This window comes from Harpia harpyja, chromosome 19 (genome assembly GCF_026419915.1).
Source record: "Harpia harpyja isolate bHarHar1 chromosome 19, bHarHar1 primary haplotype, whole genome shotgun sequence".
NCBI classification, from domain to species: domain Eukaryota; kingdom Metazoa; phylum Chordata; class Aves; order Accipitriformes; family Accipitridae; genus Harpia; species Harpia harpyja.
This window is the reverse complement of record NC_068958.1, coordinates 1,301,277-1,315,428: the sequence shown is the minus strand read 5'-3', so window position 1 is coordinate 1,315,428 and position 14,152 is coordinate 1,301,277. Positions and strand designations below refer to the sequence as shown.

The 14,152-nt window shown below is 41.7% G+C and overlaps 1 protein-coding gene across 5 annotated transcripts in view; it reads left to right on the top strand.

Moving 5' to 3' along the window:
* SCAI (suppressor of cancer cell invasion) overlaps window positions 1-14,152 on the top strand; it is a 50,939-nt gene that overhangs the window by 9,192 nt on the left and 27,595 nt on the right. For 2 of the 5 annotated variants that reach the window (XM_052815904.1, XM_052815903.1), the window contains one exon: window positions 6,658-6,789. In XM_052815904.1, coding sequence (XP_052671864.1) covers window positions 6,658-6,789 — 132 coding nt within the window. Of the gene's footprint in view, window positions 1-238; window positions 301-3,422; window positions 4,120-4,870; window positions 4,973-6,657; window positions 6,790-14,152 lie in introns of those variants that run through there. The other 3 variants (XM_052815906.1, XM_052815905.1, XM_052815902.1) reach the window with 3 other exon arrangements.

Below are 14,152 nucleotides of genomic sequence, written 5' to 3'. Positions count from 1 at the left end.
CCAGCTGAATGGCAGGTCATAGTGATCCTGGCTAAGTAATAAATCTGGCTAAGGAGATGTGTATGTAATACAGTTATTTAACACATCTATGCTTGACTTTCATTGTCAGCTTGATTTCCTTGAACCAGAGTATTCTTTCACTATTCACAAAGCGTGCCTTGCTTTACAGGCCTGAGTCCCAATATAGGGCCAGTAAGGAGCGCATACCGTTGACTTCAGCACTCTTTTTTCCTTCCAGCTGAGCCTGGAAAACCTTAGCCAAAAGACGGCAAACCACAGGGAAGTGGAAACGTTTGTGATGTAAGTGGCACATAACTTTAAAAATACTGGCTAGCATCATGAAACTTTCATCCGTTTCCCATACCCTGCCTCCTGCTGCCTTTCAGCTCCAACTGCTTTGCATAGTCTTGCCATCCTCTGGGATGCCTGTAAGCTCTTCTACCCTGGGTGCTGCAACGGGATGAATTTGTAAAATCTATGAATGTATTGTACTAAGCAAACCTGGAGTTGTGCGTTCTGAGAGTGCGTTGGAAAGAACGTGGCATGCGAAGTGCAATGCTTGGCTAGCACAGTTTTTCTGCCTTGTATGGCCTGAGGAGTTGGCAAAATCTTTAAGAGAATAATAAGTTCTGCTGGAAGTCACCGTTTTCTGACTTATTTTAACAGTCTTTTAAACCGATGTTTCAGTGTCTCCTTTTGCAGACTCTGGAGATAATTTTTTTAACATATACTACTTAAGAAAAAAAGAAGAAACATTTTCATGCAAAACAGCCCAACAGTTTATTTTGCATGAAAGAAAGCAAAAAGCATCAAACACAAGAACAAAAAATTAAGTAGGCTCTATTTCTGGTGTAGCTGGGCTGTCAAAACTGGGAGAACTGTCTGTATGCAGAAGAGGAGCCCAGATCTGTGGGGTTACTTCTAATATCAAAGAGAAGGAGAGGTTCCTACTGGTTGCATTTTATTTATGTTTTTCATTTGGAGCTTAGAAGTCCCGGAGGAAAGGGCGATGTGAGTAGCTATATTCCTCCCTTTGCTGTGCCCACTTGCTGTTTCTAATAATAATTCTTTCTCCTGTCTGTAATGCTGCTGCATTACAACACAGTCTTTAGTGCAGGGAAGACCTCCTCCTTTCCGGAGCTGCTTGTGATAGTAGTTCTTTCTTTGTACAGCATCAAATACCACCCCCTTCAGAGCATGATAAGCCAAAACCAGTGCATGAGATAACTAATTTCATTTTCCTTCTCTGTCAGCTGGAAAAGCCAGCTTTACCTATCATTTAACAGCTCCTGTTGTCCTCTTTCTTTCCATCTTCCCTTCCCATCTTTCCTTCATATTCAGGCATGTGCTGTGGCTGAGTGAAACCAGGGTTTAAACTGCAGCAGCGCCTGTCTCATGTCTGTAACCAAAACGCTTCTTTGAATTTGAGATCTGTAGAAGAATTACCTTCTGGCAGCTTTTCTAAAGATATCTCACAGAGGGAAATTGTCATGCTTATTACTACTCCACTTAAATCTTCAGTGCTTTTATTTCTTTCTTGGTTGAACCCCTTATTTCTTTTCCTGATTATTTTTTCCTAGAAGGAAGACTCTGTTTGCCCATGACGTGATTCAGTCTTAATATTTTTATAATGTATTTTCTGTATGGTGTTATTTTATAATCATAATGAAGATGAGTTTGACATGTAGTGAGTAGGAAATTCAGTCAAATTCTGAGCAGGACTCATACTTACTTTTAAAATGTAAAAGTTAAGGATTTTCAGTAGGACTTTCCACTATACCATGTACATGTGTAAATACACTGGATAGTTTAGAAGTACTCCTGTTTTCCGAGTGTAATATGTGGCAGAGCCAGAACATGCCTTTAATTATCCTGCGAGAGAGTGAAACTTGATCTCATCCCTTGTCACTGTCCAAAGCTGATTATTTTGAGCATACTCGTTCTGTCATCCCAGAGGTGTTATGTCTGTTGCATTTATTCTGTCCCACAGGCAATTGTGCTTGCATCTTCAGGTCATTAAGAACAGAGATAGTTTCATAATTGTGTGGGTAATTAAGGTTTCATTTCATTCTACTTTTAACGGTGATTTAGCTGTTTTATTATAAAATAACCCAGAAACGAGGGCACATTGAGGTTTCTGTGTTTAATTTATTAAGTACTAATGGAATAGCTTTTCATAAGCACCCAGAGTCCTTTCCGTTCATTCTGATGTCTTAAAGCAAGTGTCGTCTGGTCACCTCCCCCCCTCTAAAAGCGTCAGTAGAAAATGAGATTAATTTTTGCATCTGTCTTACTGTTTAGGTGCTTAAGGTTGAGTGGGAGCAATACCATCAAAATGTTTGACAAACAATAAATTTAGGCTAAGCATGTCTGCAAAGCTGGTAGGTATAATTTTTACAGACCATGATACAGGGCAGAGTTTTTCGAGTTTCTCAGAGAGAGTTCTGTTCAAAGCCCTTTTTAGAGTAAGTATTAAATGTGTAATTCAAAGCATGCTGATGAAAGTATGCATTGAGTGTTTTATTCCAGGTCTAACATGCAAGTCTTTCTTTTATATCATATGAAATACATATGGGAATCCAGATTAGAACCAGGTAGAAGGCATATTTGGAATGCTGAATGGTAGGGGTGTTTTCATGGCAGCAACTATTGTAATGAGGTTTTTTTAGTTTACTGCTACTAGCTGTATTTTAGTCTTCTTTGTATCAACATTCTATTGCTGAGTATTGGTTTTAATGGAAATTAAAATCACGAACAAACTTAGAAATTTTAGCAGAAGGTCTGTGAAAATTTTGTCATCTCACACGCACATGCACACACACACACACACACACAAAAGTTTGAGCTGCAGTACCTTAATGATATGAGTACATCTCTTTGTTTTAAACCGCTGTTTTGGTCATGTTCAGTAGTAGTGGTTTACAGTGATAACCTTCCCTGGAACACCGAGAGCCTCCCATGTTTGTGATGGTCATCATCTGTTTAAATAATATAAAATGTAGGGGTAATAATACGCAGTGGAACTGTTAGAGTTTTCAGCACAATCTAGTGTTTATTGTCTTTGCTAAGTTCATGTGACATATAGTTCAATCAGATGTCTTTTATTGTTGTAGTAAGACATTGCCTGGCAGGCAGGCAGGCCTTTTATACATAAACCCCAAGTTGCTTCTTGCAAATGAACCTGAACTTTTTGTAAGATACTCATTCTAGAGGGTACAGGGGTTTGTTGTCTTCCCCCTGAACTAACCATCTATCTCTGTATTCTAGTGAATTTTTTGTTCTCCCATCCCTTCCTTTCGTATTTGTGTTTCTGGTACTTCACTTTGGTGGTGTGGGTTTGGTTTTTTTTTTCAGGTCTCTTTTTTTTTGTGCTTGTGGCAACTTCACTTTAAAGTGGAACTTGATCAGGCTTTTATTGATGTTTTGATCTCTAAAGCAATACAAGCTAAAGTCTTGATGTATGTATACACCTGTTGGTATATGTGATTTTTAAGATTTCAACGTAGTTGGAGAGTGAAGATGTAATTTTGAGGGTACTGTAGTTTCATGTCTTCTGTGTGGAACAGTCTGTTTTACCAGTAGGGATTCTTTTCTGGAGATAAGTTTGAGTGATTGAGACTTAACTTCATTTCGTCTCTTTCAAAAAGTGAATTCCTGACTATTCTAGTAAGTGTGCTCTTTTTGCTTGCTTCTTCATGTAAGTCTCTGCCTCTTACTCCTCACCCTGCCTATATAATACCACATTCTAGCCTAAAGTCAGGCTACTGGTTGCGTTAATACCATCTGTGTGGCTTGATTACAGCAATCATTTTTTCATTTCTGAACCTGTGAATAAAGGAAAAACTGAATGTCCTAGTGGAGCATCTCCAGGGTATACTAATTTTTCAGGTCTCCATGCAATGTCAGAATGTGCTTAAATGTGGTTTGTTTCCTAGGTTCCTTCATCAGCAGTCTCTGATAAGAAGACAGGTTGTTCCCTCTGCTTTCAGCAGTTTCTTTCCATGAGCAGAAAAGGTGCTTTTGCCCTCTGCATCAGTAATAGGTCCAGACCCACATGCCGACAGCCGTATCAGAAGGCTGACCATCCAGAGTGTTCTCCAATGTTTTATTTTCAGTTTGGTAATCTCTCTTTTCTTTTTTTCTTTTTTTCTTTTTTCTTTTTTTCTTTCTCCCTCCCTCCTCCCCCCCCCCCTCCCCCCCCCCTCCCCCCCCCTCCCTCCCCCCTCCCTCCCCCCTCCCTCCCCCCTCCCTCCCCCCTCCCTCCCCCCTCCCTCCCCCCTCCCTCCCCCCTCCCTCCCCCCTCCCTCCTCCCTCCCTCCTCCCTCCCTCCTCCCTCCTCCCTCCCTCCCTCCTTCCTCCCTCCCTCCTCCCTCCCTCCTTTCTTTTTTCTTTCTTTTTTCTCTCAGTTCTTCTCATTTTCCACAAACTAGTATTGTGCTAAATATTTAGGAACTGACTGGGCTTGGAGTAGGCTTTCAAAATATACCTTCATTGTCTATAACCCGAAAGAGATTTTTTTTCTCCTTTCTCTGCAACAAGTATTCTTCCTGCCTTCTGATACCTTTCAGATTGGCAGGCAGTGAATTTACTAGCATATCTTTTATTGATTGCATAAATGGCCCTCTTCGCAGTGGGTCTAGTGGACTCCCCCAACATGAGAACTGCAGTTGGTTTTACTTGCCTATGCCAGGGCTAACCCAGATTCAGTTGGCCAATGTTAGCAGTGGTTGGGGTAGTTGGATAGTATAACTTAAGGGTAGCATAAAATAAAATTGACTTTACCATTAAATTAAAGGAATGATATACAGACTGTATGAAACGTACTTTGCAATTTAAGCAAGCTCCTCAATTTATGAAAATGTATCTGAAGCTGCTCTAGAGTGCCTGGTCTACCACAGTGGAGTGCTGCAGAATCCAAGGGCCTCGCTGGAGGAATTAGGGCACCCTTGCTGCGGAGCACACAGGACCTGGGGTATTGTCCCTCTTCCTGAAATTCCTGAATCACCTCCTGGCTACTTCTGACATCTGTTTTTTAGCCCTCACTGTTCACTTCGATTTCATACCTTGGTGCTTTAAGTACTCAGTGTTGTTTGTTTCATGCTGTGTGAACGTAAATGTTTAGAGATTTCAAACACAGGCTGGTGCTTCTCAATATTCATGTCCTGCTTGCTAGGCTCATACCAACAGCTTTTGACATCTGGTTGGTATGTTTTGAACTCTCTTACACTGGTCTGGCACCCATACTGCAGCTACTTGACAATATGTAGCTACTTCCTACCTTTTTCTGGAACTCTTCCAACAAGCGGTTTGTGCAGTGCACCCCATGTCCTTGCACTAGTGCTCTAGTGCACTGTCACATGGGTGTGTAAAAGATAAGTGAATGTGTGCTGCATCTTGTCTAAACTGGGAAATCATGAAACTGCTTGGTTGGCAGGATATGCTTGCTAACTTATTCCCAAAAGCTGGGGGCGAACTGCTGATTTTCGTCTGTGTTTGGTAGGCATGAAGTGTTTGTTCAGGGAAGTATTTCTAAAGTCTGGTTATTGTGAAAGTTTTTCATGACAATTGGTGAAAGATGCTTCTGGGTACTTTCCAATGACTGTAAGGAGTTAGCTTTGCCATTTCCTGGCTTGAACTGGGACTTGTAGGTAATTATTTGTGTGAATAGCATCCAAACAGAGCTTCTGCACAAATGGAAACTTATTGCTTAACAAAAGTGCTTACCAGAACTGGTAGAGAAGTTGCTGAAAGTAAAAGCTCTGCATTTGCCCAGTTAGAGGTGTGTTTATCTTGCACAAAAATTCTTAACACAGAAGAGCTAAAGACCTGGCAGCCATTTTCAGGGGAGCATGTTCTGTTGCGGCTGCTGAGAAATCTGGAGCTCACCTTTAGATGATCAAAAAGATAATTTTATATCTATGTATGTTTCAAGTAAGATTTTTAAAAGCCACTCTGCCTTTATAGGCTTTCATATTCCCTACTTACTCAATACTAGGATTATCTACATTATATCTTAGTTTTTTGTTCAGGTGATTACCGTACAATATGACGTTTTGCTCATATCAACAGTAAAAATAGATCTGCAGGTATAATTGTGGGCAGTGCAAGCCATGGACTTAAAACAGTCATGAGGAAGTAGAGAGGAAGCTGGATATTTTTTAGCATTCTGTCTAAAATTGCTATGTTTTAACAGTAGGAACTAGTGAGCTACTGTTTTCAGCAGTTAAAGAAGAAAATTAAATGTAAACATAACTGAGGCTAGTCTATAAATATGGCTGCAGGATAAACACCTCTGCAGAAAGGCAAATTTAGAGAGGATTTCTTTGTCCAAGTATGAAATCCAACTACTGTTTGTGTTGCAGTCCTCTTGTTGGCAGTCTTGTGTTTGTGAATACAGTCCTCAGAGTTATTTTATTTTATGACTCTTGTACCGCTTTTTATTTTTAATTTTGCTCTCTTAACTAGTGCATTGTGCAATAATTAGTCCCATGCTTTGATTCTCAGCTGTTATTTTTAATGACTCTTGAGAAGAGTAACCTGTGGGAAAATTGCATGCTCTTTGTTACCATCTCCATGGAACTGTACATGCATCTAATCTGGATGAGTTCGTAGTAGATCTCAATTTTTTTAGTAATATGGCTATTTTCTTCTTCACAGGACTGAGTTTGCCCTAAAAGAAATCATGTCATCAGGAGGAGCTGAAGATGATATTCCTCAAGCAGAGAGGAAAACAGTGACAGACTTTTGCTACTTATTGGATAAATCTAAGCAGCTATTCAATGGCTTAAGGTTAGTGCCCTTTTGACAGTATTCCTTCAGAAGAAGCATTAGAACATACACTTTAGTACATGAGTGATGCTGAAGTCAGTTGTACAACGGACATTTCTAACTCAAACCCAGTAAGTCTGTTTAGGAGAGAACCATGTGCACCTATGTATGGGTAGTTCATGTGCACCTATGTATGGGTAGTTTTGTCATTTATGTAAGAATGTCTGTAGGAGTAGAGGTTCACGCACTTCTGAGACAGTAGGGAAGGAAATGTGAGAAAGGTGAACTGAATGTCTTGGTCATGTCAGTTAACAGGAAACTAGAAGTTGGAAATTCCGTGAAATTGATAGAATTCATACTGAAATGTTGTGTATGAAGTACACAATTAAGGACTAGGTTTGGCTTGTGCAGTCAACAGCCTGCAAGTCCAAAACCCCACACCCCGTACCAAAAAAAAAAAAGATGAGAAGGATTGGCCTAGGCGGGAGGGAATATTTTTTGAGAATAAATTTAGGAAGTGATAAACAGGAACATCCAAACCATAGCCTGTATGTGTTTGGTGAAACAAATGCTTAATCTGAACTGTGGAAAAAGGTAAAATCTGCATTTATCTACAAAACATCTGCAGTAACATCTAGAAAGTCTAGCTGTTTTGTCAGCATCAATAAGAAGGGCTATATGAGTAAGGGGAGTTCAAGGCAAATGGTTCACCTTTGGACAGTGATATAGGCATCCTGTTTATGCCAATATATGCTGAGCTAAAGATTATGTATTCAAGAGCTGGTTTATTTCTAAGCTTTGCTGTAGAGTCTCTTAAGCAACGTGGTTTTTAGCTCAAATCTTGTTGGCAGTTCAGCCTCTTACTGGTCTCTGAGTAATACAGTATGTTTGGGCCCATATAGCTTGCTGTTATTCAAACACAGATGGTTAGAAAAGATGTTTTTAATTCCACCCCCCCACCCCCCCCCCGCTATTGATAATCCTTTCATGTGCTTTAGAAGTTGATTACCAAATCCAAAACAAACAGTTTGTGCTCCAAAACCTGAATGGTAGATGGGCAGTAGAGGCAAGGAGTTCTTGGTGATTGCATTTGACACTCCATGAAACAGAGTCTAAAGCACAAGGACTGAGATCTTAAGGCCAGGATTTCCAGGACCATATATGTCATTACATTGGCTTTCTGATATAGCTTGCTTGGAATTTTGGCCAGAGTCACCGAAGAGTACATGTCTGGATGCATGATGCTCAAGTTCAGATCACAGAGATGGCAGAGTACCTACAGCCATTCTGTGTCTTCCTTTGGGCATGGAGGGAGTTAGTACTTGTATCAGATTTCCAAATAAGAGATGTAGTTCCCGTGTATATCCACGGTACTTTGCCAAAAATAAACCTTCTTATCCAGCTGGATGGAAAGAAAATGGAAAATACGTTTGGATGAAGTTTGGGCAATAAAAATAGAGAGATGGGCTTCAGCAGCCAGCTCTGCTGTGTGAAAATAAGAACATACCAGAACGGGAGGCTGCCTCTGTCCTTACTGTAACTTGACACAACTAACGTGGCTGCTTCTTACACTGAACTTGACCACCATTTCACCTGTAAGACCTGTGATTCCTGTGGGCATAATGATTGGATAAAGCAGCATTATAATTTTCAGGTATCTCCTCTGTTAGTGCTTGTTCTCATCTGGGTAGTTCACCTGGAAATGACTTGGCAAGTACCCTAATTCTTAGTCCAGTTTCTTGCATTTCCCTCTAGCATAATAAATGCATTTGATGCACACCTGCTGCCTTCTCTTTTGAAGATGATGACGGCCTTTGCTGCTATGTTTTATGGCATTCTCTTGTCCCTACCATGTTTCATGGAAAAGAAGTGATGGGGGAGGGAGAGGAGAGCAATGATTTTCTTCTTGAAACCTCCTCTGGGCACTTCAGCTACAGGGAACTGAGCCTATAGCTGTGTTGGCAGCTGCCTAGCTGTTGCTGCTGCCAAAAATGCAACAGCTCAGCCTGCCACGTCTTTGTTTCAGTAGCATTTCCTTCCTCTCTTCCCAATACAGATGCCAAATACAGCATTTGAGGAAAACATATGATGATCTGCCAAGGTTGCTGCTCCAAAGTATACTTCATGCTTGCACTACCAGTGATACCATCCTTTTGTGGCCATGCCTGCTAGAATAACTTAGAGGGGAGGTTGTCTTTCTAATGTCTGTACTCCCTTTTTGAACACAGTGAGCTGTAAGTTAGAAACAACTGTTAATGAAGGATGTTATAATTGCTCTCTTCTCTCCTTTCTCCAATCCCACTTGTTTCTTTCTTGGAAAAAAAGCTGGAAAGAGGGAGCATGTTAGTAAGCAGTTTTTCATGGTGTACTGTCACCAGTTACTGTTTTCTTTTTAATGTTAAAAAGTGCTTAAATATGTTCAGTATCACATAGAAGCTTGAAACTTTAAGAAATGAAAAGACTTTCCACATATATCATACTTGCCCAGACTATAAGGTCTTGTGGCTCATTGTGCAGGCTGCAAGAATTGTGACTGCTGTCCTTTCATGGAAAGAGGTGATAGTGTTTAACCATTTATTTTGTGGACTTCTAGTAGGATGCAAGTTGAACCTCTTAGTTTTGTTCCATGATGCTGCTGCTGATTTAGAAACAACAGGACCCTGTTAGCTTTAGGTAATGCTGCAGGCTTGTTGTGGTTTAACCCCAGCCAACAACTAAGCACCACGCAGCTGCTCTATCCCTCCCCGCCTTAGCTAGATAGGGGAGAGGAAATACAACAAAAGGCTCGTGGGTTGAGATAAGGACAGGGAGAGATCACTTAACGGATTACCATCACGGGCAAAACAGACTCAACTTGGGGAAAATTAACTTAATTTATTGCCAATAAAGCCAAATCTTAAAACACCTTCCCCACACCCCTTCCTTCTTCCCAGGCACAGTTTCACTCCTGAATTCTCTACCTACCCCCCCAGCGGTGCAGGGGGACAGGGAATGGGGGTTATGGTCAGTTCATCACACGTTGTCTCTCCTGCTCCTTCCTCCTCAGGGACAGGACTCCTCACTCTTTCCCTGCTCCAGCGTGGGGTCCCTCCCACGAGAGACAGTTCTCCATGAACTTCTCCAGCGTGGGTCCTTCCCACGGGCTGCAGTTCTTCAGAAACTGGTCCACCATGGGTCCCTTCCATGGGCTGCAGTCCTTCAGGCACAGACTGCTCCAGCGTGGGTCCCCCATGGGGTCACAAGTTGTGCCAGCAAACCTGCTCCAGCGTGGGCTCCTCTCTCCACGGGACCACAGGTCCTGCCAGGAGCTTGCTCCAGTGCGGGCTTCCCACGGGGTCATAGCCTCCTTCAGGCATCCCCCTGCTCCAGCATGGGGTCCTCCACGGGCTGCAGGTGGAGATCTGCTCCACCGTGGACCTCCATGGGCTGCAGGGGGACAGCCTGCCTCACCACGGTCTTCACCATGGGCTGCAGGGGAATCTCTGCTCCAGCACCTGGAACACCTCCTCCCCCTCCTTCTTCACTGACCTGGGGGTCTGCAGTCTCTTACATGTTCTCACTCCTCTCTCCAGCTGTAGTTTCTGTGCCGCAGCAACTTTTTTTTCCCCTTCTTAAATATGTTATCACAGAGGTGCTACCACTGTCGCTGATTGGCTTGGCCTTGGCCAGCGGAGGGTCCATCTTGGAGCCAGCTGGCATTGGCTCCATTGGACATGGGGAAGCTTCTAGCAGCTTCTCACAGAAACCACCCCTGTGCCCCCCCCCCCCCACTACCAAAACCTTGCCATGCAAGCCCAATACAAGGCTGTACCCTGTCTGGTGCTGGGACGGGACTGGCTTCTCATACCGATTGCATCAGTGAGGCAAGTTACTGTGAGTGCTACTCAAGTGCTTACTATCTTTGTGGGTTATTAGAGGCAATGGGGAAGCTACACCACAATGCCATTATCCCACTGCTGCTTAGGTTCTGGGAATAGTAGCCTGTAATTACTACAAGCCTATGAACATAACAGGAAATTGTCTTTTTTATCACCTGTCAAAACTGTGAATGTATTTAAAGCTCTGAATGTTAAACTTACAGTTATTGTAACCTTCCTTTTTGAAGTGTACTGCTGAGTCTCTAGGACTTTCTCAACATCTTTATGTCTCTGGAAGTTGTCCCTGTGTGACAACTTCCATGTGGTGCTGGCCAGACAAACCTCAGCACCTTTAATTGGTTTTCAGCCAGTATTATCTGGCTTCTGCCAACAGCATGGCTGAAATGAACTACTGGCAGAAAATTAATTATGAGTACATAAGTAGTGCTGGTCTTTGTTGAGACTATACAGCAAGAATTGGATAAAATTCTGGACTGTTTGTGGAATTTATCCACCAGCCACTCTAATGTGGCAAGGGAACCAGTCTTCTGTGCCCAGTGAGAGAAACACATTGTTTTAGAACATCTGAGTTTGTGTCTTCATGTCCAGTTTGGGCTGTTTCAAAAGCCAAGAAATTGGAAAGAGTTTCCACTTGTTGTTGGAGGCTATTGTAATGAGGTGTGTAACTGTCTTCCTTGTCTGGATAGAACTGTCCTAAATCAAAGCATCTCTATTCCCTCCTCTGCATCTGGATTCCTTCTTGTTGCCATTTCCTCCCTCCTGTAAAGCTGATGGTCATCAGTAACAGCATGAGTGAGTACCCCTACCCCTGCCTGTTCTGTACCCAGCATCCTCAGCCAGGCACACCCTGGAGGAAACTGAGGCTGTTGGCTTTTTCTCCCCATATTGCTGTAGTATCCTTCTGCAGATCTGGAAGTAGCAAAATGTCTTGCTATAATGTAGGTCTTTTGCTCTGAAGTTGGGTGTGTAATTGCTTCTGGATCATATATTCTCTGTCTCCTTCAGTGGGAGGAGCTGTATTAATAATCCACTCTGCAATCAACCCAGTCTTTAGTATTCTTTTGGGCTATTTCTCACCAAATAATGCAGATCCTTTGGTCCAATTAAAAAAACTGCACTAAATGTCCTCTTTTGCTTATGCATCCATTTTCTCGCAGTGAAATTTCTTGATATGTGGGAGCAACATGCATATGACGTTCAGAACACAAAACAGTAAATGGATGGCAGCAATGGCAGCTCTTGTCTGCAAAAATCTGTGGTGAAACCACGGTAATGTATTGTCATAAATGAAGTTTTATTACAGCCATGTCAGAATACTATCAAAAGAACGAGTGCTACTGTCTGTTTCCATGGAGATCTTTCCTGTTCCCTGGGGAGCCGAGGAATCGCATGGTATTGTGCAGCTATGCCAACTGCAATTAGGCAAGCATGCTGCTTGAGAAATATACATGTGGACAACAACGGCCAAACGCGTGTACACTGCGCTGACAGAGGCTTTTTAAAATGCCACTAATTTTCATATATTCAAAACTAATGCAGCGCAGTGAGTTGAACTAGGTTTTATAAGAATGCTTAGGCTTGTACAGAATCGAGGGGGTGACAGAGGTGCGCATGGGAAGATGACAGGTGAGGTATAAAGAGTGTATTGGCTCTGATGAGGGATATATGCATAAGCATGATCAGCAAATAGTTACCTGCTTATTTCTTAATTTGTGCACATACCTACTTCTTGGTGTTTGAGAGAAGGGTGTGTTTTCTTGTTTCCTTATGTTAAGACCTTTGCTCAAATGTCCTAAGCAACTTGGCCTAGAAAGCCCGATTTACTACTGGTAAGGTTATTTGAGTCAACTTGCTAATTCAGTCATTCTTTAAGTTAGTGCCAGGGAACTTTGATTTTTTTTTTTTTTTTAAATGATCAATTTTAGTGTTGTTTTGTATTCACTTTTTTTTTTTTTAACATTGAAATGTGTGGATGTGCTAATTAAATTTAACACTACCTCTTGCTATATCAAAGCCTGCAATATATCTTAGGCATGTATTTGGACAGTTTCCTAATTTCTTTTGTTTAGCTAAAATGTTTACATCTATTACAACAATAGAAAGTGGTGAATCATTTGTTGCATTAAATGTTTTAAATTTGCATGTGTTTGTATCAAGCTATATTCAGATGAAGATGTTGGTGCCTTGAAGCACATGTTTATACTTCTGTATAAATTCGCTGCACCACAGTACGTTCCAAGATGTTGAGCAGCCAATTACAAGTTTGAGGGGATATTTTTTCCTTTATTTGGGGGGGGGGGTAAAATCCTGCCCAGATTCCTTGGCATATTCACAGAATAGCAGCAGCAAGTACTGGAATGGTTTTCCAGGCTGGTAAGAGTCATAGCTGATAACAGATTCATTTTACATGTAGTAACTAAGCTAGGTCCCTTCAGGCTGTGTGGGAAGTACAGTTGGCTGATGAGCAAAGGAATATTAACTTCCTTTTCTACCTAGGGTGCTGTTAAAGCAATTACAGTTAGCAGAAATGCGCCAGTACGCTGCTCTGGAAATTGTAGTATACTGCTTTTCTTGTCTTACTCCTCCAGAGGACATGGCATGGTTTCCAAAAGGTGCTGTTTCCCTTAGTCTCGACCTCCCAGGCTTGGAAGTAGAATATGCTGCTTTTCTGTGCCTGTCTCCTGAAGACTGAGGTGTTGGATGGTATGTTAACCAGCACAGTGATTTGAGAGAGCATTCCTTGAAGAAATCATTCTTGAATCATATGAAAGCTTATGCTGTCTTGAAAAAGCTGTTCCACTTCCTCTTGCAGAATTGTATACCTCCTATGAATTGGCTTCAGTGTGGATTTGTAGGCATTGTGCTCAGTGAGACTGAGGGTTTTGGTCTTCTCTGTTGCATTTTTTCCAAGATTCAAGTAACTCCCAGATGACAGCCTTCTGTTAGGATTGAGAGCACAAATGTTTAAAGCTAAAATCCTTAGGACTACATCATAGTTGTGGGGTGGAGGTGGAGGGAAATATATCACAGCGTGGAAGTCGAGTGGAGGAATGAAAGCAGAACTGAACTGGGTTGACTAACTCGCATGTAGCACTGGAGACTGATACGAAAAAACCAGAAGGTCTCAGGTTCTGACATATTACTAACTATGAGTTAGAGGGTGACAAATGTTGTGGTGATGATGTAACCTGACCCAGTGAATGTTAGCTGTGAGCATCCATAAGCTTGCTTGACCTGGTGACATTTGGACAGCTGGTTTATGTATGATGTTATAGGGTCTGTTTCTGAAACACAGTGAACAGCCTTATCCATTTTAAAAAGACTATTTCCTTAATGAGTAGCAAGAAATATTATCAGTCTAAATGAACTAATTTCCATTAGATTATTCTGCTTGCTCTTGGGTAGGATTGGTTTTTTTTTACTATGATATTTTAAGAGTCCAATTTAGCTTTCTGTGCATATAACCATAAAATGACTTCTCTTTTAGCAAGACAGTTAAGATGTTT